The following is a 25728-nucleotide window of genomic DNA, read 5'->3' on the forward strand; positions in this document are numbered from 1 at the left end:
GAATTCCTTCCTTCCTTCCGAATTCCTTCCTTCCGAATTCCTTCCTTCCGAATTCCTTCCTTCCTTCCTTCCGAATTCCTTCCTTCCGAATTCCTTCCTTCCTTCCGAATTCCTTCTGAATTCCTTCCGAATTCCTTCCTTCCGAATTCCTTCCTTCCTTCCTTCCGAATTCCTTCCGAATTCCTTCCGAATTCCTTCCTTCCTTCATTCCTTCCTTCCGAATTCCTTCCTTCCTTCCGAATTCCTTCCTTCCTTCCTTCCAAATTCCTTCCGAATTCCTTCCGAATTCCTTCCTTCCTTCCGAATTCCTTCCTTTCGAATTCCTTCCCCTCTCTACTATTAAATAAAATACATCAATTTTTTGGCATCAACATTTAATCTTGTTTGGTTTTAATCTCGTTTCTGGGAATATTTTGAACCTTCTCAGTCCTTTCCGGTTTATGCACAGAGACTTGGCTTTCTTTGCTTTTCTGGGTTTAAACCGGATCGTACCAACCTGGAAGCAGCAATGGGTGATGGTTCCTGACACTACCCAGAGAATCAAACTGAGGGGGGGTGTGGTTTGCGAGCTGCTGCCTCCCCATGTAGCCAGTGGAAAACAACTCAGCAGGGAGCTGCTCTGGTGGCTCAATCGATTTAAAAATTGGCCCAAACAAAGGCATCCATGAAACAAGTTAAACATTTGCACCTAAAGTTCTCCAAGGGAGTTGGGCTGAGCAAGGTTTTGGGGAAGAAACTCTTTGAAGAGTTCACAGACTCACACAGTGTTGCTTGAGCAGTGTGACAAGTACTATAAAAACGAACAGGAGGAAAAATCCTCATTTTCACTACTTGTCCCATGAAGTCCCTGGGATTAGGTCAATTAGATCTGTCAGAGCTTGGCCTCACTTTCCAAAGACAGATGAAGAGGTATTTTAAGCCTGTGTAAACTTGACTGTGACTGCAGCCAGGGTCCTGAGCAGGTACTGAGGCCCCAGGGCAGTCAGCATGATCATACTCATACAAGGTCTGTTTTCTTCCTTGCTAATGACATTTCCTCTTAATTTAGCTTTGTGATCACTTTTTCACAGCACAAAGGACAACTGACTTAGACTCCAAATCATACTCTCTCTGAATATATGTAAAAATGTTTTTCAGGACATTCCCTATTTTAATAAAATTGTATTTGGTTAGTGTTTCACAGACTGTATTTCTATACCCAGTCTTCTGACTCCCTCCCATTTCTTACCCCCTTCCTAATGCCCTCCCAATTAAGTGGCTGCCACTTCTCAAATAACCAATACGTCAGTTAAAAACATGTCACAGTGTGGTCATTGTAGGACTCCTATTCAAAGCTCATGTAATTTAGACTTTCATTGGCAGCTATTTTGTCCCATAAAAAAGTTCAAGACAGCAATTTGTGAATCTTGCTCAGCCAAGTAGAACTGTGGAAAAAAGGAGTCATTTCAAAAGTCAATTAATTGTGGCCTGTCAGAGTTCTTCTCATTCAGTTTTCTCCAGGCCCTGTCATGGCCTCACATCTATCAGCCCTGTGTTGCCCAGGCTGCAATCAGATGCCATTACATGGGAAATAATGGGTTTATTCACACCATTTATTGGGCTCTGTGTGGTAGACACATTTGTATATCATTTAATGGTGTAGCAGTTCCTTTTACATAAAATACAGGCAATTATGTGAGTCTGGCTAAAGCACTAAGGGGGGTAGGAAGAGCCAGCATTCAAATAATAAATGCTAATTAAAAAGAGGCAGATAATTTAGGTGAAAATACCATAATGAGCAATTCTTGATCCTAAATTAGTTCAACAGAACTTTAAGGAGGTGACTTAGTTGCATTTTGTCTGTGCTTATATTAAACTCTTTAATGTTTTTCAATGTCAGAAAAAAGCATGTACTTTTTACAGCATCTACGTTCCATTTTAAAAATCAAGCAGTTCTTGGTGAAGGAAGAAAGGGCTTTTTTTTTGCTTTAGAGGTAGTTTTTTCCCCCCAGGTTAGAGAGAATTTTCACATTTGCCTGTAAAGGAAGACAAATCAAGAAGAGATTGGGGAAGAGAGAAAAATATCTAGAGAAAAAGCACATAACATATACACAGACCAAAAGATGTTAGAGAGAATTTTGTAGTACTGAACACAGGCTGCTTTCTAACCTCCCCCAAAAGACTGTCTTTCCAAAATCCAGAGTTATTTTGTGAGGCAAAGAAGATGTGAAGAAAGAGAAATTAATGTGATTAAAAGCCAGAGTTCACAGGGCTCACAGAGCCATTATCTTCAGGAAATCCTCCAGGTCCCAGTTTGGGTGGAATTGTTAACTTTAGTCCTTGGTTTTAACTCTACTCCAGACTCAGTATCCAAAGACTGGGCAGAAATTTTTCAACTCTCAACAACAGTGTCTCTCAGGTCAGTTGAGCTCAAACTCACAAGGGTTGGCTCCCCTTTCTCTGGCAGCCTGGTAAACCAACATAAAATCCTTAAACCGAGGGGCACAGCCCAGCCAGGCTTCCCCAAAGTGTTCATTCCCTGTGAAGAGGAAATCTCCCCCTCCCTTCTTCACCTTGCACTGCAGAAGGGTTCGGATGGGGCCTCGCCTCTCCCCACTCCCTTCCTCCTGCTGGAAAATCCGGTTTTTCTGCCTGTAGACTTTCTGGATGCTGACATCGACCTGGGACATGTGGTTCTCTGAGTCGTGGGAGACATTCCGGATGGATCCTTTCACCACTGGATGTGAAGAAGACAGGAGGTGGTTATGGAGCAGCAGGAGAACAGCTCAGGTAGCTCACCAAATGACATAACTGGAGAGCAGCTTTGTTGTGCAGTTTTTACACCAACCACCTGCCCATGGACACATTTCTGAGCTTACAGTGCACCCTTTGCACAGGGGATCCGCACACAAGCTGTGCTATGTCCTTGCAATTGTGCTTTATGACTACTCGAACCAGCTACACCAGAGGAAAAACCATCAACCTTGCTTGATGATGCATAGTGGAGGATAAAAAAGCACATGGCAAAGGGTCAGCTCAGGGATTTTTTTCAGTTTGTGTTCCAAGACAATGACTGTCACAGTCAGCTCCTTCCTGACTCCAGGCTACTCTGGAGCTTTTCCTTTCACAGCACTAAGAGAGGTTGATCCAAGAAGAATCAGAATATGATTTGGTCAAAAAATGACAGCTTGTTAAATGTTTTTCATTTAAAGGTTTAGTGGGTTTTTTCCCTCTCAAAAGACAATGTCATCTAACCACCAAAAGACACTTTGGAAGATGATGAACAACACTCAGAACTTTTAAAGTGACTTTATTTGAAGCCTTATTTAAAAATCACTTTGCATATATGTACCTTCTTCTTCCAGAAGGATCCTAGCTGGAAGGAAAGCATAAGAAGCCATAGTCTCTGTTTGAAAGCATTCTTTTCATCCACCATATGGAGAATGAAGCATCCCATCTGACAGGTGTTTGCTGTCCTGAAGCCACCTTTCTCATTGTCACTGCCCCCATTTTTCACAGCAATCAATTATTCTTCTACTAATTAAATTAATTTCAATACCACATCCACAGAAGGCTCAGAAACATTCACCATTTGAGAAAGAGCTCTTCAGCTCTTTTAGAGGTTACATCACCACCCTCCTGCCACAAAATTCCTTCACTCTTGTAAAGAAAACTCAACAATCCAAAATGCAGAAAAACGTTATCTCTGAAGTTTCCAAGAACTTCCTCATTTATTTAGATCTCCAAGGTAATACAGAATTTTGTGTAACAGATGTCTCTACTCTCTGTCTCCCTCTTTGTAAGCTTTTTTAATCAGATGCAGTCAAGTCTATTGACAAGCTATAATGCACTTGTTCCTGGTGCTCCAAGTTGCTCCTGCACTGCTCAGGGTGCAGTGACTGCAGACCCCCATGCTAAGGATAACCATAAAGCCCCCATTCACTCCCAGTGTCATTTACACTTTCATTAGCAGCTATTTTCTCTAATCAAAAAAGCTGATGATAGCTATTTGTGAGTGCAGGGCAAGGAAGTCAGGCCATAAATAGAGTCAGTTCAAAGGGCTGTTTCTTCTGGTCTGTTGCTGCTGTGAGTGTGAGTGCTCCCTTTGTGTGCCTGGGCCCCCACATCTGTCAGTCTCCAGTGGCTCCAGCAGGGAGAGCGCCTGCTTGGGAACCGGCACCTTCCTCCAGGACAAACAAACATCCAGGGCTGGATGGCACCAATTAATTTAGAAGAAGAATAAAAATTACCAGCTGTGGAACGCTCTTAAGGGAAGCACACTCTGCACCGGTTTTGTATTTGCACCGTGATGCTAGTATCTGATTTTATCAGCCTTAAAGTATGGTGAGCCCTGGCAGGAAGACAGTGATGTGGTGGAGCTTTTGAATATTGAATATGGAGTTTGTAGTTCTATTTCTTTATTTAGGTACATTTACAGCAATAGAATTGTGGCTATGTGGAGAGGCAGCTCTACAGCTTTAGCTATTTGAGCTAATCAAAGAGGTACTAATATGCATGTGGAAAAATATGGGAATAAAATTAACAAATCACAATTGAAAGAAATCTATTGCATTATTAAGAAAAATGGAAAAAGCTTTTCATGTATTATCAGATAACTATTTATTATTTTTTTTGTTATGGACTATTAACTGTGCTGTTTTCTCATAAGGCATGAAACCTAACCAGGATGTCTCTGAAGGAAGTTTAAATCACATGAAATCTTTAGCTAAGTTGCAAACAACTCACTGCCTCTGCAGAAAAAGAACTGGGGAGTGTGCAAACTGTGAGAGGAAAGAGAAGGCATATTCACAACTGGGATAAAAAGAAATACAGACAAAGGGAATAAAAATGACCACACTAAGCACGTTCAACCTGAGTGTACGTCTACACACATGTGGCTCGGCTACATAAGCAAACCAGCAGCACACCTGTGAGGATTACTCACAGTTCAGTTTTAGTTCATAACCTTTCTGCCTGCAGGAAGTGAGGACGTTGGCAGCAAAGCTTCTCCCTTCTAGGTCTCACTTTGCCCCCCATTCAGATTATTTTCCACAGTTTCTTTCCCAGAGAGCACACTCATACCATTATTTTTTAAAAAGCAGCAAATAAATCCAAATAATCAATATAAATTAAAGGCAGAATGACTGCCCTTTAGTCAGCTTACCAAAATCACTGCTACAAATGGCCATAAGGAGTTCCACATTGTCACAAGGACGGCACATAGCTAGAAAAAACAGAGCAGTTACTTCTAACACTATAGTACATCCCATTGCAAAAGGACTAGTGAATTCAGAGAGGAAATGGGGCAGAACTACCAGCTTAAACAGCATTGTGATCAGATGCAAACCAAAATTCTTGTTTATGCAAATATAACCACAGCAAAGAAATAAGCACAGAGGATGTTCTCAGTGAGGGCACTGCTGAGCAGAAGGGCCCTTTTGCAACGCCAAACCCCTCATCCCAAAACAGCCTCTGTCACCAGGGATGCACCAGCTCAATGGACATCAGCTGCCACCTTAGATCTGCCCCAAAAGTGGAGCCCCCGCTCTCACCTTCAACCAGGGCCATCTTTTTGACGTTGGGGCCAGCAGCGCCCTGGTTGCTCAGCAGCTCGTACTGGAAGCTGGCCGTGCGGCGGCTGATGTCCCTCTGCGGGCTGGCCTGCAGGAACAGGGCCACTCGTTGTGGCGTGTGGGCACTGAAGCAGGACACGTGGTGGTGCTGAGCCCCTTCTGCCTCGCTTACCAGCAGGTGCAGCTGCCCAGCACGCTCCACGTAGATGCTGGCACCCTGGAAGTTGCTGGCAGGTTTGATGCAGACCGTGGTGTGCTGGACACTGGCCAGGATAGGCTCCAGGACCACTCGCAGGGCTCGTGCTGGGTACATCCACTCCAGGGAGCCCTCGGTGCAGCGCAGGTGGACCTGCTCCACAGCACGGGAGCGGGGCTCCCAGCTCAAACCACTGCCAAGACAACACCATGGATCCATCAGTAATGGTGCCCACCAAGAGAAGAGAAGCCACTGCAGCACTCACCACCTGGACATACAGATCTTACTCCCAACTCTTATATATATATATAAAAAAAAAAAGAGATAATGACTCTTAAATTGGCTTCCTCCAGCTGGACTGTGTTCCTTCCCTCCCTCCCCTCGGATATGAGCTGCAGCACCATGCAGGACGGATTGCTCGCACCTGGGTGCACAGGAAGACACCTCAGCCCCTTTCACCAAATCGGCCTGCAGCACCCAGAGAAATGTCAGAGGGCAACTTCTTGCTGCTAAAGAGCTCAAAACTTTTCGTTGTTGTAGGACTGGCCACTTCTCAGCTGTCCAGAAAATCCCACCAGCAAGTGGGTGGACGGGGGTGAGAGCCGCTGACTCAGAAGGAGCTGCACAGCGATGTTACACCTGAAAATTTTGGTTTAAAGAACTACTTTCTAAAATTATTTTTAGTATTTCCAATATAAACTCATCAAGAAAATGTTTTTGATAAAAAGGGTGGTGCTAGCTCTGCTCTCAACCTCTCACTCAAGCCTGTGCAACTCCACTGCTTTCAGAACAGTTACTTTTGCTGAGGTCACTTAAGAAAATCCAATCCGTGCTAGCATAATTAGTTAAAAGAAAAGTAAAAAGGCAACAAAATATAGGACGTAATATTTGAGAATATTGAGAACATTTGTGGCCTATTTCCCTGCCAGTGACTGAAGTAACCCCACCAGCACGGCGGCACCGCACCCAGCGCTGCGGGACCCGGCCGCTCCCTCCCCGTGAGCCCCGGTTCCCGGTGCCCGCGTACCCCCAGCCCCGGCCGTGCGCACCCACCTGCCCCTCCAGCTGCAGTGGTCGGCGCTGCCCGGGCGGGACCCCGCCGCCAGCAGCAGTAACAGCAGCAGGGCCAGGAGCCCGGGCGAGCCCCGCACCGTGGCCATGGGCCGGTGGCTCGGCCGCGCGCGGGCAGGGCTTTAAGGGCGGCGGGAGGAAAAGGGGGTGGGCTGGGCTGGGGGGGGCGGCAGCGCCGCGGGGAGAACCCCCAGCACTGGGGCAGCGGGGACACCTCGCCATCGCCCTTCCATCTTCGCACCGCTGTCCCCATCGCCCGGGCCAGGCAGCCCCCTTTTGTCTCTGAAATATTTAGAAGTGATTAATAACAGTTTCTCATCGCGGTGTAGGAACAAACAAAAATCGTGTCAACATAATCAAAGCGAACTTTGAATGAATGATGGAAATTCAATAGTTTTAACTTCTGCTTTCATGATTATCTTTCAGGGGTCCGTGCACAAGAAAGCTCTAGGGCCCACGATTATCATGCTAAAAGCCGGACTGTGCCTGCCAATAATTAGATTTCTATATGCATTGGCCTTTCCATATTTTCAATGAACGACATAGGGAGCTGCTCTTTTGCAGGTCTGGGAGAGCGAGGCTCTTTTCTGCAGCTCTTAAGCGTGGAATCGGGATTTCGCGGCCGGGCGGGGACAATGGCCCTCGGCACGGCTGGGTGGCACATCCCAGGATCCGCAGGGCATTGTTCCCTACTCAGCGCCGCAGCGCCCGCGGTCACCAGGACCCTCCGGCCATCTGTTACCTTGCGGTTATCAGCGTGTTCTCACATTGCCCACAGATGTACAGGGAAAGAGGCAGAGTCTGCCTGCAGCCCTTCTGCAAGGAGGAATTTTCCTGAAGAGGAAAATAGATTCGTTAGAGGAGATATCCTGAAACCAGAGCTTTAGTCCTCCAGTGTCTGACACCGGACTCCTTGAATCCGATTTCGACCCACTTTACTGTTCATTCACAAAAACTTTGTATTCTTACTGTTATTATCAAAAAAATAAATAGAATTTCAGCCTTGGCTTTTACTTTGCTACTGTCCCGTGTTCTTCCCCACAGATACCTCCGCTGTGACTCCTCGTACAACTTTAGGCTAAAGTCTGGCTCAAGTTGGTGCTGTGCAGGGCTCACTCCAGCAATTCTAAAAACATTTAAAGATGCATTAAACCTTGATGGTTATCAACAGTAGTGCCAGTGATCCTGAAAGCTCTGAAACTATTGTCTTCCGCATCTAAGAAAACACCTGCTAAATATCTATGCTCTGACCCCATCCCGAATGGAAAACAACACACAAATAGTCTCTAAAAGGTTTGATTGTGGCATAATACAGGAGCTGAGAGGCCAGAGCCCTTCTCTCTTTTGTGCAAATGAGATCGGGGAACAGAGGAGAGGAGAGGACTTGGGGAGAGAACTGACACTATGATAAAGTGGCCCCACAGGAGGATTTATTCACTTCCAAAAGCCCAAACGAACCCATCTGCTGCCATCAGGAAAAAGCATTGAGCCACTTGATCCCTGAACGTCTCCCAGCAGCAGCTTGCTGGGGAAAGCCCCGTGAGAGTTTTGCTGACTTGCTCTCAGCAGCACTTCCCGCCCCATCTCCACTTTCTACTGGCACCAAAACATCTCCTGTTCAAACTCTTACTTGAAACTGCTCATCACAGGTGTTATGATCCGGTTTAAACCCAGAAAAGCAAAGAAAGCCAAGTCTCTGTGCATAAACCGGAAAGAACTTAGAAGGTTCAAAATATCCCCAGAAACGAGATTAAAACCAGACGAGGTTAGATGTTGTTGCCAAAAAATGGATGTGTTTTATTTAATAGTAGAGAGGCAAAGAGAAGGGAAGAGAAAAGAGAGAAAGAAATGGAAAAAAGAAGTATGCATGGGGACAGGGAGAGGTGACAGGGATTAGGTGGAAGCAAATCACCCATCCAAGGGTCCCAATGACATCTCGTTGCTCCCCTCCATCTGCTCTGCCGGTGGTGAGGGTCCCCCGTGGGCGCCGTGGCCACGCCGCCACACGCTGCCACACGCCGGAGGGTGCAGAATCCCGTGGATTAATAGACACTTTGAGCCAGGTGGGAACAGCCATGAGCCTCTCTTGCAGGGGCCGGCTTGACACTGTCCCTTGCAACACTGAGGGTCTGTTGCATCATCTCTGGTGCAGGGTCTGGGGACCCCTTCGGGGGGGGCCCCTGTGCTGGGCCATGTCACCCCCTCCTGCTGTGGATAAGCTTCCACACCCCCCCCCCCGCCGGTGAGGACCCCTCAGCTGGGCTCTGCACAGTGGAGGATGGGCGGTCACTGCATCTCTGACCAGAGGCTTTTCCAAGATACCCAAAGCCTCTCCTCCCTCCACCCCTTGGTGCCAGGGTCTGTTCGAGCCTGGCAGCCGATAGCCCTGGGGCTGTGGTCCTCATCTTGGAGGTGTTAAGCCTGTGCTCAGTGAATGTCCCCAGCCCTGAGTTGTTACTTCATCTTATCTTCATCAGCGAGCAGTATAAGGCCTCAGTCAGGGTCCCATTCAGGTTTCGGTAGTCTTCTCTGCAGCTTTTGGAATACAGCTTTAAAAGTCCTTTAAGAAAATGCTTAAGTCATAAAATATAATATTTCGGTCTCAGGCAACAGGTAAGACATTTGCAGGGCTTCTTCCCCTCTTCGAGTCAAACACGTGCAGCATCAAAAACTGTTTTAAGATCCCAGATCAGTGGCAACAGAGGTGAGAGGGAACAATACGGACATTTCACATTACTGTTTAAGCCTGGGAGTTCAAACCATTTTAACCACACCTATTGAAAAGCCACACAAACTCAGCTCCTCCCCGGGGTGGAGAAGGATGAACCAGGAGCAGGCAAGCAGCTGCTAAGAGATCTTTCCAGGTTATCAGTGTTTTACCTCCAAATGACATTATCAAGCTGTCCAGAATTTTTCCCATGTATTGAGGTTTGAGATGCCAAGATTTTGCAGCAGGAATCTCGGGCAGAAGCATGGCCACAGAGTTCAACAAAATACAACTTTGTTCTCAAAATACCTAAGCTCATCTGGTTGCAGCCCCCCCAGAGCGAGGCAGTCATCCTCATCCCGGGGCTGTTGCAGAGTTGAAGACTCACATTTTTTTAATGCATAATGAGGAGAAGGAAAAACTGAGTTGAAATACTTTAATCCACACACTTAAATCTACAGAGAAATACAGTACAAATAAGAAGACAACAAACAGATGCATTAGGAAATACAGTAACAGAACCAGTGCTGTGAAAAATCTGTATTTACAAATTTTTATGAAGAACATGGAGCAGATGTTTCTCAATAGAGCCTTCTGGGAGTGTAAGTCACTCAATGCACAATGGTACAACCGACTGAAGTTTTCAGTTTCCCTGTGTTAATGTGGAGCAACCACAGAACGGGGCAGGTCTGTGGCTCCACTGAAGCTGCAGTTTCTCAGGCAGAACCTGACCCGAATCACACATCGTGCCCACATAATTAATGCACCAACCATCACAAACTTTTATGAGACGAAATCACACTCACTGTGCCTCTGCAGCAAATAAAAGCAGACTTTTCATCTTTTGTAACAAAGACTTTTACAGGATTACCTCCTTACCCTCCCATTTCAGCCTGCCTTCTTTCCAAAACCAAAGGAAAACCAGTTTGGTTTTCATCACTTGATGTCAAGGAAAAATTAGCCAATTTAGATTTAAACATTTATTTTGGAGGTTTAAGATCATGTTGACTGGTTCTTTCATTGCACATAAGATCTCACATATGTACAGCTGCGAGCTGTGGGGTTTGCTCTGGGGTTTTTTCTCTGAGGGGCAGGAATGGTGCAGATGGTGTCTGCTTATGTTTGGGCACTAAATACAGATCTCAAATTACACCATAAGGAAACAGCTGATCTGCCAAGAGTCCACTGATCACTCCTTTCTTACTGCTCGGCGGGAAATAAAAAAATACTGAATCCCAATGTCAACTTTCTCAGTTGAAAACCACCTAAAATGTTAAAAATTATATTTTTGACCTATTTTTTGCACTTTAAGCTCATATTTTCCTTGTTTAGTGCCACTTTAGAACATATAGACAAACACATTCAATACAAATCCCAGGTGGCAGCATCACAGCATGTGAAACTAAAGAATAACTTTTTTTTTTAAACTGTTAATATGCTGACATTTTCATCTAAGTAGTTATTACTAATTTAAGTTACAGCTCTTAAAAGCAACATTTTTACAGTATTCTGATCACTACTTATTAAACCAGTACTAGACATACTGAAGTTACAAGCTACAAAAATAAAAATCCATTCTCTTTAACTACAAAAATTCTAGAAAGAGAAGATGGCTGGAGGTATTCAAAGGATTACAGCAGTTTGTAGCAGACAAAATGGCTTTTGAGGGATGTAAACCTTGAAGGTACAGAATGCAATAAACTCACATATAATATGAACTCCTACATAATCTTAAAAAGAAAATTATTTTTATGCTGAAATCTACAAAAAAGTTGCAAATTAATGCAAAGAATTAAGTACGTACAGCAGTAGGGGGACACAGCACAGGACACAGGGCAGTATTAAAAGGTACAATTTTGAGTACATTCATACTTTTGAAGAGCTAAGGGCCAGGTCCTCAGCTAAGGTAAGTCTGCACAACGTAACTACGTTTAGTCAAGGCATGTGGCTTGAAGTATCTCCCTGAGATGCCCAAAGCCTGAATTGGGTATTCAGCACTCTTAGATAACAAAATCGTGATCATGTTGTGCTTCAGAACTGTGGCCTCAACATTGGTGAAATAAAGAATGTGTAAACTCTATCTCTATACGTAATTACTACAGGAAGAAGTGGTCTCTGCTGCCTCATCTCTGTGTTCAAGAAGCACCTCTCATTTCTCAGAAGAAACCAGCATTTAAAATTGTTTCATATTCAACAGAACCAGTTACATCCCAGTATTTTTGAGTCTGCAGACAGCCTAATTTAATTCTAACTGAAGATCTAATTTATTTTCCAAAAGGAAGAAAACTGCTAGTAGTCAGTATGAAATACAGACCTAAAAGGATTTTCAGTTAGAACACATGCAGATTTTTAAGTGTCCTGCTCTTCCCCAACAGACTAACTGGGTTACAGTGCTGCTCTACCAAAAGCATTTGTTGCCAAGTAAAAACTAGTAACTACTCTAACCCTGATGCCATTGTGCTCATCACAGCTAAAGGTGCAGTGCTTTTTTACTTAACCAGTGAGATACAGTAACACACACTGTAAAAGCTTCAGTGCAATGTAACACAGAACCAGAAGGAATTGGCCAGACTGAAACCAAACCCTTCAAGGATCAGTTCTCAGAAGCTGTGGAGAACAGGGAGGTTCCCCCCAGCAGCAGCGAGAGCAAAGATTCTACTTTCAATATAGGCCAGGGGTGTTGGACGACCTTTGAAGTCCTGGTGGTGATGGTGACTGGAAAAGCCAAACAGGTGGGTCACTGAGCCAAGAACAGCTGTGTGAAGCCATTCCAAATTTCTTTTCTGACAAAGCCTTTGACAGGAGGTTCTGCGCACATAAAAATACCCATCAAATCCTCTCAATGTGAGTAAACAAGTGCAGTGTGAGCCAGGCAAGGAGCTGACCCACAGAAAGGCTCTCCATGCAGATTTATGCTTTTTGTATTGCCTGTCGCAGGACCAAGAACCTACAGTAAAGAAAGTTATCAGAATCTGACCAAACTTCAGTTAAGCTACTGGATGCAGCAATACAACTTAAAAATAAACTTTATGAACTCACTTGTAACTGCTTGACAATCAGTGTTATTGTTTACTCTGTACATTTTACACAAAGCTATAATGTATGAAGACTGACGGAAGAAACAATTTGTTATTTGACTTTCTGAAATATCGTTTTCTCTATTTTTCCAATGTTAATGATTAACAGGATAAGGGAAAATTCTTCAGTGCAGGACAGGAGCTCCAGCTGCAGAGTCTCCTCTCCCAGACAGAGAATATACTGTGGCGATTTCCAGGGTTCCAACCTACAAGGAGTAGGTACTCCTGGGATGGAGTAGCTGTTTGAAATGGTGCTCTATGCACCTACAATTAAAAAGTGTGGAGCAGTTTACATCCACAATGCACACCACAGCACTGGGCAGCTACAGCTATTACAAACTAGCAAAGTTCATTCCTGCTGCGAGACAGTTTGGGAGCCCACTGCTGACACCAAACTTGGGCTAAAACTGGAAACAGCACCATCAAAGTAATTCTAAACAGGCTTTAACCCAATTTGCAACACACCAGAAAGGAGGATACATTGAAATCAAGGAACAGTTTGAAACAGCAAGGCTTCCCAACAGATTCCAGGGCTAACTATGTATGTTTTTTACAACATCTTTTCTTACACGTATGACAGCTACAGTCACAATGGACACTCCAACCTTACAGAACGTTCTCTAAACCATACATACAATTTCACAAGAGGCTTCCCCATGGCCACCATGGCCACATTTGCTGCCATCACTTACAGTCCATTGGTGAGACAAACTTCTTCACCTCCAAAAACAAGGCCATTTATCAGGGGTTCTCCCAAACAAGCACCCAATTAGATGCTACTTTCACCTTGTTTCTCCAGCAGGAATGATGGATTTACCTTTCCCAGGGGATTTCACACTTGTTGGATTGGAGTCCTGGTAAACTGCAGTGAGTGGGAGCACAACAGCCCCCACTGGGGCACAAGTGGAGAAGCCTATTCATCCCTCACCTGTGGTAACACAGGGAGACTTCCAACCTTGGCATCAATTATTTCTTTTCTAGATCTCAGGAGTCAAAAGAGTGAAGTTTTTCAACAGTTCAAAGTTCTTGGGCTATAAACCAATTTGAATAATCATCTGTTCAACTTCACAGAACTCTTTGAACTGCATTATGAATAGTTTAAAGTAGCCAGTGGTGTCATTTCAAATACTGCCTTTCAGAGCACATACCCTGCTTTTCCAGAGATTCCTCATTTGTTTGTAAACAACAGTTACATAAGAACTACAGCATAGAACTTAAATATTTTTAGGATGCTGATGGTTACAAGTTATTAAAAAAATAATAACTTGTAAGATTTTTGAAGCTATTACAAATGAAGCTCATAACTAAAAAAAGAGGTAATGGATCCATCTAACATAGTATATTTAGGGTATTTAAAACACTTCATACATATATTTTACTATTTTTTTCATCTATATTTACATACAATAAAATCATTAAAATGAGGTGCATAAGGCTAATGAATATGGAATTTACAAGTGACTTCTGCTTTACAGTTCATTACACTCTAATCACATTTTCAGACTGCTGTAAATTCACTGAGAATCAGTAGTATTGAAATTCTAGTACATACACTTTCTACAAGGAATACCATCAAGTTAAAAATGCTTTCCAAAGAGGATTACAATTGAAGGTTTTAAAAATACTGACTTTGCCAAGTTTCAATAAATTATTTTAAAATATAAATAGATCGTTCACTGTTAATGCAAACATTATTTCACATGTTTTTGAAAAACAGTTTGATTTTAAAAAACCTAGAAACACAGCCGACTTTACCCAGTGGTCTCATTTTCAGTCAGCATAAGGGAAAAAAAAAAAAAACCTGGGGGAATCATGACAAAAGCAGCAACATTCAAAGTTCAGACCAAAGCTCTCAACTTATTATCTTGGCTTACACAGGATAAATTCTCTTTCTACTTGGAAGAGCACCTTCAGTAACTAAACTGAATTTACTCAGTGAGACATTTTAAATCTCAACTCAGCTATCACCTGCTGCAGGCTTAGAATTCTTACAACAAAAAGAACAGGAATCAGATCTTTTACTTTTGTTAACCATGAAGATGTTTTCACCTGAGAAGCTTTTAACCTGAGAAGCTTCAGATATGCCAAGCTGACAGTCCTAGTGTACCGCTATAAGTGTTCTGAACCTTTATTACCAGGATCAACCACTAATCTTCTTCCCCACTTTATATTCATAAGGGAAATGAGGGTACCAACAAGGTATCTTTGACCCCCTAAGAGGCAGTCAGAAACAAATGCTTCCATGCTTTTTTTCCACAATCAAATTACACACATGAATACCACCTCTGCAAACTTAGCTCTCAACCTCCACATTTAAAATTGAAAGTTAACAGACTGACACTTACTACTGATCATTCTCAGGTAATTATGAGCCAAGATCTTTAATAAGTCTTTTAAAAATACCCCGCATCTGCCAATCATTATTATTTCTTTAAAACCCTTTCCCCATAACACCTAAAAAAGATGCTCCTTTGTACAAGTTTTCCTCCAAAAAGCCTCCCTAAGAACTGTGATGCTGCTATTTACAAAAACTAGAATTAGTTTCTGACTGAACTGAAGCAAAGTCAAGTCACAGGATCATTCAGTGCAAGTCATGGTACAATTATTTTGAGTTGTATGTTGGGAACTCAAGACCTCAGGGTACTCTCCGGCTTACAAAGCCACTGAAAAAGATCATCTCCTAAAGAACATTTCCAGAAACCTTTGGTCCAAGAGCAATTTTCTTGCTGAGCACCTTCCCCAGAGCTCCCAGATCCTCCACTCTCCCAGTGAAGCTTATCAGAAACACACCGCACAAAGGGGCGCACAGAGTTACTGCTCTTGCTAGCAAACAGAGATGGCAGCCAGGAGCAGGCTGCTGACAGAACATCAACCCATATTCTGCTTGGTATGGTTTTCTGTTCTGGAACTGTTCTGGGGAAGAGGGCAGGTGGAAGCAGGTCAAACTCCCAGCTGCTCCCCTTTCCAAGAGTATGAAACATCTCTCTGAAACATTGTACTGTGTATGTGCACAAGATCTGATTCCACAGCAAGGAAGGGCTGCAGCATCTGTCCCTTTTCAGCCATTACAGGAACGCACTCCAGCTGGAAAGCCTGGAGGGCATCCCCACCAACCTAAAAGCAAACCAGTTGTGGTAATTCAGCTGTGAAAGTTTCCATGAGTGCAAAAGCATGGCTTTTTCCTCAGCTCTAGTTCATTCACAAGTATGAACCTTAGTGCATAAACCTTAATCTAGATCAGACATCGGTGTTTTAACAAGCTGAAGTTCCTCGCTGCTGCATGTGAAATCCCACAAAATCTCCAGCTCTTCTTTATCCACCTGCTCCCTCCCTTGGTGTTACTCTGACAGGCTGGAGGCATCATCATCCGTCTGCTCCCCCGAGTGGTACAACATCAGTGCGTGGGTCTTGTGAGTGATGGTGACAGTGCAGGGCCCCTGCGCCCAGGGCTCCCCGTCCACCTGCATCGGCATCTTGGAGCTCTTCAGGATCAGCTGATACCAAACACAACACAATCACAGCAGTTCACAGGGGCTCTGAAATCACCTTTTGCAACTGCAATACACATTTGCAGCCTGGCCAGGGAGAAACTGTGAGTGGCACTCATAGGCCACCAACCACAGCAACAGACATCTGTGTATTATGACATATATAATTTTTACTAAGTAAGAGAAACATCCAGCTCAACTGCAAACTGCAACTTAAGATCTGATTCAAGCAGTTGAGTGCTTGAGATTTGGTATTGTGTATTAAAATAAATTTAGAACAGGTTCCTAAGTAGCACTTACCCTCACTGTATGTGCCTGCCCCAAGCGAACAGGATTTGCCAGTTTCACCTGGATCTGGGCACAGTGGAAAGAACCATGAACACCAACAACTTCTAGAAGTCCATCATCATGTCTATGAAATAAAAAAATGAGACTCTTTTCAGTGATGCTGATGAGCTCCAGCATATCTGCCCAAGTATTATAGTCCTTTTATTGCTATTCCCAGAGAAAAGACCAGTGTTGTTTCTATCAATATGTTTATATATTTGTGCTGGAGGACAAATCACACTGAACAGCAAAGAAAGCCATCAAACCCCACAACTGTGGAACATACACCAGCCAGCATACCCTAGCTGGCTTCTGGAAATGATGGATGTATGACTTTACAAGGCTCATTGTGCACATTTAAGGCCCACAGCGGATTTCTCTTCCATGAACTTGTACAATTTTCTGTCTTTTCACACAGATATTCATCCAAAGGAAAATCTCTTAATGCCTTAATTTTTTAGATTTGGGTAAAGGACCTTGCCCAAGTATTTTTTAGAAATTCAGGATTTGTAAGCCTTGGAACAGAACTATGAATATATTTATATATATGGCTTCTGAAGAATGAAGTCACAAGAGGGAATAATAAATGTTCCCAACTATTTTTCTCTTCCGTGTTGCTCCCAACATGGGAGTTAAAATTTTTGACATGTTTTGTTTTTACTTTCCATTTTAATCTCTAATGAGATGTGGTATTTTAGATTCTGAAATGGATCTATTTTCTACTTTTTGAAGTCTCCCTTTATTGTTAATAGCCTCTCCAATGCTACTGCTGTCTGTCATGCCAGACCTTTTGAGAAAGTCTTAAAAATCCCCCTGATGTGTAGGATGCCTTTACTCCAAGTCTCTAATTCAAGGAAAATAAACAAATGTGAGATAGCCTACTGTCCCAAGGAACCCCTCTGACCTGCAGATAAGCCTGGCTACATAAGCACAGCCTACTGGAGGGAAAGAAGAAAGCAAAAAATGCCCTCTGTACCTCGCCAAGGGGTAAGGTTCATCCCCCATTCCTTCCCAGAGCCTGCAGCCACCTCCCCAGTATCCAATATTCAGCACAATGATGCCTTCCAAATTGGGCAACTCAATCCTCTCACCATCCAACTCTAGCTTTAAAAGACAAGCAGAAGTTAATTACTGTGGATCAAATTCTGTACTTCAATAGAACTTATTATTCATTTTATGCATTCAATAGGCTTCCACTTACAGAAAAATTGGCCCTGTACAAAGAGAATGTGTTTCCATTCCATATTTTTTAAAAAATTCCTTCTGATTTCACAAGATAGCCTGAGCAGTAGTAAATTTCTGTTAGTAGAGAAATGAAAAAAGGAACTCTCACTTATGTAAACCTCTGGTGCTACAGCAAATGACAGCTGAATATCAGTGCTTGCACTCACAGAACTGAGTCAAGGTCAGAAAAAAAATTAGGAATTTTCAGTAAGCCCAAAGACATGAATTCCATGAAGTAAGCTGCAGACAGCAAAAGGAACACAAAAAAACTCCAAGGCCAGAGCCACCCTTACACAAATATCATTAAGTGCAAATAGTGTAAATGCAAAGCTTCTCTCCTTTTCTTTCACAAGGTAAGTTTTTGCACTCCACTGTCTCCCCAGAGAATAAACAAGTTTAAAAACTTACCTCAACCTTTTTGTTAAGATCTTTACATTCTTGTACTAAGCAGTCTTTGGTTCCATAAAAAAAATAAACAGCCTACCAAAAAAACCCAAACAAAACAAGAAGAAAAGAAAACATTGTTAGAAAAAGACAATACATAGGAAGACTATTTGAAATATTTATGTACAATTATGGCTGTGCAAACCTTATCAAAAACTCATACATGATATATTTGCACATCCTTAAACTAAACCTTCCGCAGGACATGAGCTACAACTTGCATAAGAAACTAGATTTCCACTTGAAAAGGAAATAAGCAATGGCCTTAACCCATGAAGTTTCAAAGCAAATGAGAAATTCTGAGCAAAAACTGAGCAAACAGCAAATTCTGTAAGCAAGCAGAGGCAAGGCAAAACACTTGTCAAGTGGGCTGCAAACATGTTCTACCCATGGAATCCCCTTCCTAAGAAAAATGAACTCAAACTCTTAAAAATGGCATGAAAGGAAGCAGTGGTAAAGGAATGTGAACCTAAAAATAGCCTGAAGTCAAATCAAAAACTCCAAGGAGGAAATGTCACTTTACCAAACACACCTTATTGATAATTCTGCTGGAAAACAGAGAGGGAGTTTTCTCACGATGGGCATGGAAATTTAAAGCCATGAGAGCATCAGGTCCTATAGAGAAGTAGTTGTTCATTGTGAATACCTGTAAGACAGAACTTCCAGTTATGCCTTATTAAATATCATTATTAGGGTTTAAAATTCAGAGTGTTTAATGGGACGCTGATAACAACAAAAAAAATTATAAATATACAGGTACTCAATAGAATTCATATTTATACTTGCAAACCATACCTTTGGTTTCCTTAAGTTGTAGTATCCTTTGTTTGTTACTTGAACCTTCCATCTGAAAAACAACAGTTGGTACATAGACTTGTGACAGACAGTCCTCAGTATCAAAGCTGTAGTTAGGAATCTCATATCTATACTGGAATTAAGGCAAAATATTCAAATTTAGGTATATTATGGAAGAGTTTAGCCCTGTAGAACAACTGAAAGACTAAATTCAGACCTCAGTTATGTTGTAGTTCCTTCTGGCAATACTTGTGTTCATGTAAAAAAACTGCTGCAATGGACTATCAGTACAGCTACAGCAGCATTTGGTTCTATACATTTTATCTTTTCACTGTTCCTTACCTGTCTAGTTTGACTCCATCTGCCTCCATGACATTTCGTAAGATCTGCTCTATAGGGACTTCTCCAGCATAACCTGCACCCCAGCCCAGTGTATTAGACAGGTCATTCCCTGTTCCCAGAGGTAAAATTGCAACTTGTGGAATATATCGTTCTTGCCCCTAGGATACAAAACCACTGCATATTAGCTCCTGCTTCAGCACTCATTGTCTCCCTTTCATCCCCAGATGTTCAGATTAGATAAATTCACCTTCCCAGCAGCCTGTTATACACAGAGCAGAGCTCTGGGGCTGGCAGAGCAGGTGGCACTTTGAGCTACTTACCCAGGCATAATGTAAAGGAAGGAAATGTTAAACCATTGTGAAAAGGAAAGAGAATACAACCACAATATGGGAACAACGCATTATGAACACTGAACAGAGTGTTCCTTCCAAGGAATGATGCTTGGGATCTGGGAAGTGACATGAACACTGAAAGATGTAACACACAAGGCTGCGAACTGAAACAAGACACGAAATGAACCTACAAGACTGAGGTGAGGTTAGGTCGAAATAACAGATGCACAGAGTACAAGAGCGTTCAACCACATATAGAAATACAGATACTCAAAGGAGCAAAGTCAGTGTCTCGGTTTCAGACTGTCACCCACAGATGGAGCAGGTGATAATCAGCTCTGCAGAACACAGAGTGACAGCACATGTTCAGAACAGCCAGCTTAGCAAAGGGCTTGGCTCTCCTCACCACAGAAGGGTGAACAATTATTTCAGCTGTACTATGGCCTTTGAAATTCAGCTATGAAAAGCACTTCCAGTAAATTGGCACTTTGGTTACTATTTTTTCCAGAAGGGTTATCAGCCAGGTAACCTGTATTTGAGAGTCAAGATAAAGGAAGGGAGCAAATAACCTACTGCTGCTAAGAAAAAGGTTTTGCTGATAATCTCTACGGTATTTTACCTAATGCAAATGACTCAATTTGAACAGAACAAAGAAAAACCTAGATTTCACCAACTATATTGGCTTTGATGGACAATATATCAAGTGCCCAAGACCACATAACCATATAGTCATGTTCATTAACCTGTATAGTTACTTTATTTCTACTTTATCAGCACACAATAATTCTCAAAGAGGCTGTTTGACCATGCATGAAGTTGTAATAATGGCCTTCAGCTACAACACTTTATGTATTAACAAGAAAGCTGCAGTAAAAAAACCAAACACCTTTGACATAAAACTTTCTTCCCTTCAGCACTAGAGAAAAAGTTTATTAGGTAAAGCACTAAAGCCTTGTAATTGTTCTCCATTCCTAATTTTCTCAGGAGTTCTTAGTAGCACCCTATAAACGAGAGTATCTTCCATTTCAAATCAATAGTAAACACAGCTTATTTTTTTCTCCTCTACTTGCAGTTAATAGGCAAGGCTGCAGACAGACAGACTCTTCAGAACATACGACAAAGAGCAGAAGCAAATGACTGCACTCATTCATGCACTGGCAACATAACCAGTATAGCTGGCAAAATTATGAGGTTATTATAAAAGATTGAGAGTGCTGGGAGAAGTGAGCAGTCAGAGCACATTAGCCAATATTAGCAATGCCAGTTATGACAAAATAAACCCGTTCAAAGAGGAAATAACAATGCAGAAAATATCCTGCAGCTTGTTCTCTTCTTGTTTTGCAGAGAAGAACTATTATCAATATAATTTAAAATCTAAAGTGTTCGTATTTTTCCTGAACTACAAGGAGTCGTAACATGCACTTACCACACCCCTCCCCAATATGAATAAGCAATTATGCAAATATTCCTTTATAAGCCTATTCAGGAAGATGAAGGCAATAAATGCAGGTAAGAGCTGAAGGGTAGAACTTCAGCAGCTTCAAAACTCATTTCACCTTTTAATTTAAAACACAATACCTTTATCTTCATTTCATCAATTGCATCCAGGACCCAGCCCACTGTGCCATCCCCACCACAGACCAGAACCCTGACAGCGTTGCAAGGCAGCAAAGTGCAGAGCTGGAGTGCTTTAGCAGGTGCAATTTTGCTGAGATCAAAAACCTAGAAAAAAGGAAAATAAGGAATTCTGTAAGTTCACAGAACATGACTCAGCATTTGCCTCACAGATAAAAAACTTCAAGAAATTAACACAAAACAAAGATTCTCCATTTGCAGTATCACATTAGTAAATGAGCTGTCTTGACTTTTATGAGCAGGATTTATTTCCCAAATTCACAACAGAGCTCCAGCTGCCTTCCTAGGATTAAATGGCGTTGATAAACCGAGTTGACAGAGCCCTTGGAAAAGTCTGTATCTAGAAGCATGATGATGAATTCTGTAAAGATGAAAGACTTCAGATAAAAGTAATTTTAAAATACTCGGCACACAAAGAGGTTTATTCTTTAAAGCCTTATTGGGATGCATTTAAACACAGTGATTTTTCTTAGGCTGTATTTTATAGCTGGGTTTTGAACTTCAAAGGAAAAGTATTAAGGTGAAGCCAGGAAATCCAAGGAACAACTGCCTGCCTTACGTCAACATCCTGAGACATCCCAGTGGATTTTAAGGGCAAAGCAACTACACAGGGTGAAACTGTCAAGGCTGACATTTCCACAAATAAAGTGAGGATTTAAACAAATATAGGTTTCCTAGAAAGATTTAAATGGTTCATTTTCCAAAAAGTGTACACTGTTTCAAAAGTCAGAGACTTCTCATTAACTGAATTACTGCATGTATTACTGTAAGCAAAAAAAATGGACTGGTATTAGAATCCTAACAAACCTGGGGCTGGGAGAAGCCTCTGCACTTTTTGGTTCTCTCTGTGAAGCTGTGCCTTTCTAAAAGAACAAACTGCATGAATTTGTTTCCTTTACTGATCTTCCACAAGATCCTACTGCCATTGTGTAAGCAAAGTGATGTCTATTCTGATCCAAACCTTGGTTTTATTACAGTGGCTTTACACTGTAAATACCTGAACGGGGTTCAGCAGCATTTTAAATTCTCCTAGTAAAGTTTCACCCATGTTGTTTCCACTGCGAGTATTAGCCAGCACAATTACTGGCATCCAGTGTTTCCTGCAGTAAGGGACCACCTGCAAAAGGTAAAAAACAGTCAGTCACACAAACACTGCACATCTGAAAATGTTTACAGCCTTGCTCCAGACCCCATCCCCTGCAAGTGCTGAAATTAGGAAGTTTCCAGTTAGTCTGAAGTAGCCAAAACACAAACAAATACTTCTGACACACCAAGGCTGAAGATTCTGCAGTGCCTTGGACAACAAGTACTACAATGTTATGAACACAGTAGTAGAAAAATCACAAAACATTCAAGCAAGGTAGACAGATCTCATTATTTTGGAATAAAAAATCCATGTCTGCTTATGCTTCAACAACCATGTTAGTAAAATGACAAACACCTCTGAATTAACACGGCAAGTACATAACAGATCTTAAACTGTCATTTACCTGACAGTTGCTAATGTGACAATGTATTGAATTCAAATTTCAAGGTCTGTCTGTGGGTTTATTTGGTTGTCTTTTTGGGATATTCTAAACCCAAGAAGCAGCAGGCCATTACCTTTTCATAACTGGTTCTTTTCTCTTTACGCATCTGGTTGATTATAGACAAATAGTAGGGTGGAATAATTAGGTCTTTGAATTCTCCAAATGTACAGTCCTCAGTCCTCAAACAATCCACCATGCATTCATCATGCACAGTGTATTGACACCACACACACCTGGAAAAAAGACCAAAAAACATGAAAACAATCTTCAAACAGGCACACTGACTTTGCTCATTTATTTTAGACTTTTGTCAAAATACTTATGTTTACATCTGTGGATGCTGGAAAGTTTAAAGCAGAGAAATTCTCCAGCTTTCTGCCAGCATCCTGTGAAAGTACTGCCTTTCTCACGCAGGCTAGCTGAAAGCAGTTTGAGGGTTTTGTAAACCAAGACTTAATCTCACAGGTGCAAGCTTGTTATGCAGTGTTGTTATGGTACACTGGAGAAAATATTTTGAAATGGGTGTTGTAGGGTCTTAACCAATCATTCTGAGAGGTGGATGGTCAAAGGACCAATGGCCTCATGCCATTCAAGCGAACCAAGTTATACAAACAAATTTATTAAATAATTCCATTTCTTCCTGGACTTGAACTTATGTTGTTATTCTCGCCATCCCCCGTACAACAGTGACATACATGCACCATTATAAGTAATATTTTAAACACATTACAGGGAAAACCATGCATTCCCTGGATACCATAGAAAATTACATAAATTGGTCATATGCTTGCAGGTCTAGGAAAGCATTTGAATTCTGCTGGGAAAAAAATCCAACAGTTTTGAATTAATTCGGTTCTTTTTAATGAAAAAAAAATAGGTGCTATAAATATGCTCCTGTTTGCAATATTAACAGTTTCACGGAAAGCCTATAAAAGAACCTGAACTCCTGCCCATCCTTAAAGAGCACAGACAAAACACTGGAACTCAATTCAATAAAGTGTTACTAGTAATGAATTAATACAGTCCTTAATATTGATAATACCCCTTTAAACCTGAAACCTAAAAGTTACACAGAACTGTACAAGGCTGATTTGATTTAGTTATGCAAAACTGCTTTGATTTATGACCTATTCTAAAAGCTGTCCTGGAAAACAGCCTAGAACAAGAGGAAATACTGCAATATCCACTTCCAGCCTCTGCAGAATGTTAATCCTCATTTGCTCCATCCAAAGCCTTGATTTAAGCAGCTGGGAAAGCTATTTTTGTAGTCCTCCTGACTAATCCAACACACAACTAGAGCAGCAATGACACTTGCCCTATACTGTGACTCTCCTTTCTTCTTCTTCTTTCCTTTCCCCTTTGCCTTCAAATTCCTGCCCTCCCCTCCTCTCCTACAAACTCTCAAGGTTTTGTTTCTGTTAATGTGCTCTTTTACTCTGTAATTCTGCTTACTTACCAAGCAGTTTGACAGTATCACATAGAAGCAAAGCAAAAGCTGGCAGAATATAGGCTGAAAAGACATCCTTTGAGTAAGCTGAAGTAACACACAGGGGCACCTATTACTGCATTTTGGCACCGCAACTTTGCAAGTAGCTTTACTATTGACAGTGCAAGTCTATTTAATAGTTCCTCGTATTTTCAGAACACTCTTATCACAAACTTTAACAATATACCGCAGTAGCTTATAAAACTTCTCTTTAGCTTTTTTGAGCATTCTTAAAAATTAACTTGAAACCTCTACAGCACATTGTTTGTTCTATTTACACTGAGTAGATGCCAATTTTGAGATGCACACTTTGGTTCTCTGAACTGTGAGCTGTGCCAGACAAATTGCTCAGGCTATCCACTGTACAACTGACAAATGTATTAGAAGCTTCTTAATGTCATCCCCTAAAATACAAACTCCCTTGGACACTGAGAATCTATTGCATGTAATTATATAGCAGCCTGCACATCATGCTGGAGTAATACAATTAAGAGAACGAGTGGACGTGAGATGCAATCACTCCTAATCTATGACTCACAAGCATCCATTTTAGGTTCTTTGAAGTTATGTTTTTTTAACAGTATTATCTGACTACTGCAGTATCTCCTTTGGGGCGTGGTCTCCCAACAACCCTGTGGAAAACACAACACTGAGACAGCTCTGTACGTTCTCCCATGCAGTCAGACGCCCCTGCAGTACCTGTAGTCGCAGAGCTTGGGCTGTGTGCCACACTGTTGTTTGCAGACCATGCAGCAGCTGCAGAGAGGGACATTGCCCCTGATCCAGTGGTGTGGCATGGAGCTGGGGCCTCCCCCGGTGCCCCTCATCATGATCTCCTTGCAGAGGAAGCGCTGGTCCGCCTTCTTGAGGCAGCGCTCGCTGACGCGCAGCCCGCAGCAGCCGCAGAAGGCGCCGCGGAGGATGTGCTGGGCGCACACGCAGCAGTACGAGGGCTGCCCGAAGAGGTCCGTGTAGTGCCAGTCGTGTTTGCTCTTGCGGAAGATGTCCCGTATCAGCAGCTGCCGCCGGGACCGCTGGAAGCTGCACCACGCCGTGATGAGCACGGGCAGGAGCACGGAGCACAGGGTCCACACGGCCAGGCGCCAGTCGGCCACGGCTCGGGAGGCATCGCCCGAGCCCTCCATCCCCGCGCCTCCCCCGCTTAACCCCTCGCACCTCTCGGGCAGGCAGCGGGGCGAGCCCCGGAACGGCCCCTTCGCTCAGGGCGCCAACGCGCAGCTTCATGAACCATCTTCTAATCCCTCCTCCGGGCTTGGCACCGACCTGCGCCACATCGGGCCGACGGCAGCGTTCCAGCCAGGGCTCCTCCGCCGCCCGCCCGGGCCTTGCGCAGCACCGGCCGCCCCCGGGCTCCTCCCGCCCCCTGCCCCCGGCGCCGGGAGGGCGCGGCCGCACGGCCCCGGCTGCCCCTCGCCGCTGCCCCGGGCCCCTTCGCGGGGCACACGGGGCGGGCCGGACACCGAGCTCCGGCCCTTGGCCCGCCCGGGAACTGCCGTCGGTGC

At 42.9% G+C, this 25728-nt stretch overlaps 2 protein-coding genes across 4 annotated transcripts; both read right to left on the minus strand.

The window, feature by feature from the left end:
- Window positions 1–418: 418 nt before the first annotated feature.
- On the minus strand, window positions 419–8506 carry LOC116453693 (meteorin-like protein). The gene is made up of 4 exons (XM_032129395.1): window positions 6802–8506; window positions 5532–5941; window positions 5144–5203; window positions 419–2716 (listed from the first exon to the last, which is right to left on the minus strand). The coding sequence occupies exons 1-4, from the start codon at window positions 6906–6908 to the stop codon at window positions 2400–2402; spliced, it is 894 nt and encodes a 297-aa protein (XP_031985286.1). The 5' UTR covers window positions 6909–8506; the 3' UTR covers window positions 419–2399.
- A 1442-nt stretch (window positions 8507–9948) lies between these two features.
- DGKE (diacylglycerol kinase epsilon) lies at window positions 9949–25594 on the minus strand. 3 transcript variants are annotated; one of them, XR_004243797.1, is made up of 11 exons: window positions 24905–25594; window positions 22793–22952; window positions 22188–22307; window positions 21134–21277; window positions 19224–19381; window positions 18882–19014; window positions 18619–18732; window positions 18051–18122; window positions 17395–17518; window positions 16392–16503; window positions 9949–16097 (listed from the first exon to the last, which is right to left on the minus strand). XR_004243797.1 is itself a non-coding variant. In XM_032128788.1 (11 exons), the coding sequence occupies exons 1-11, from the start codon at window positions 25348–25350 to the stop codon at window positions 15942–15944; spliced, it is 1743 nt and encodes a 580-aa protein (XP_031984679.1). In that variant the 5' UTR covers window positions 25351–25592; the 3' UTR covers window positions 9949–15941. The 3 variants fall into 3 exon arrangements, 2 of the variants coding, with proteins under 2 accessions (XP_031984679.1, XP_031984680.1); XM_032128788.1 differs by having other exon boundaries at window positions 17395–17522; window positions 24905–25592; XM_032128789.1 differs by having other exon boundaries at window positions 17395–17522; window positions 18882–18933; window positions 24905–25590.
- Between the last annotated feature and the right edge of the window lie 134 nt (window positions 25595–25728).

Source organism: Corvus moneduloides, chromosome 19 (genome assembly GCF_009650955.1).
Source record: "Corvus moneduloides isolate bCorMon1 chromosome 19, bCorMon1.pri, whole genome shotgun sequence".
NCBI lineage: Eukaryota > Metazoa > Chordata > Aves > Passeriformes > Corvidae > Corvus > Corvus moneduloides.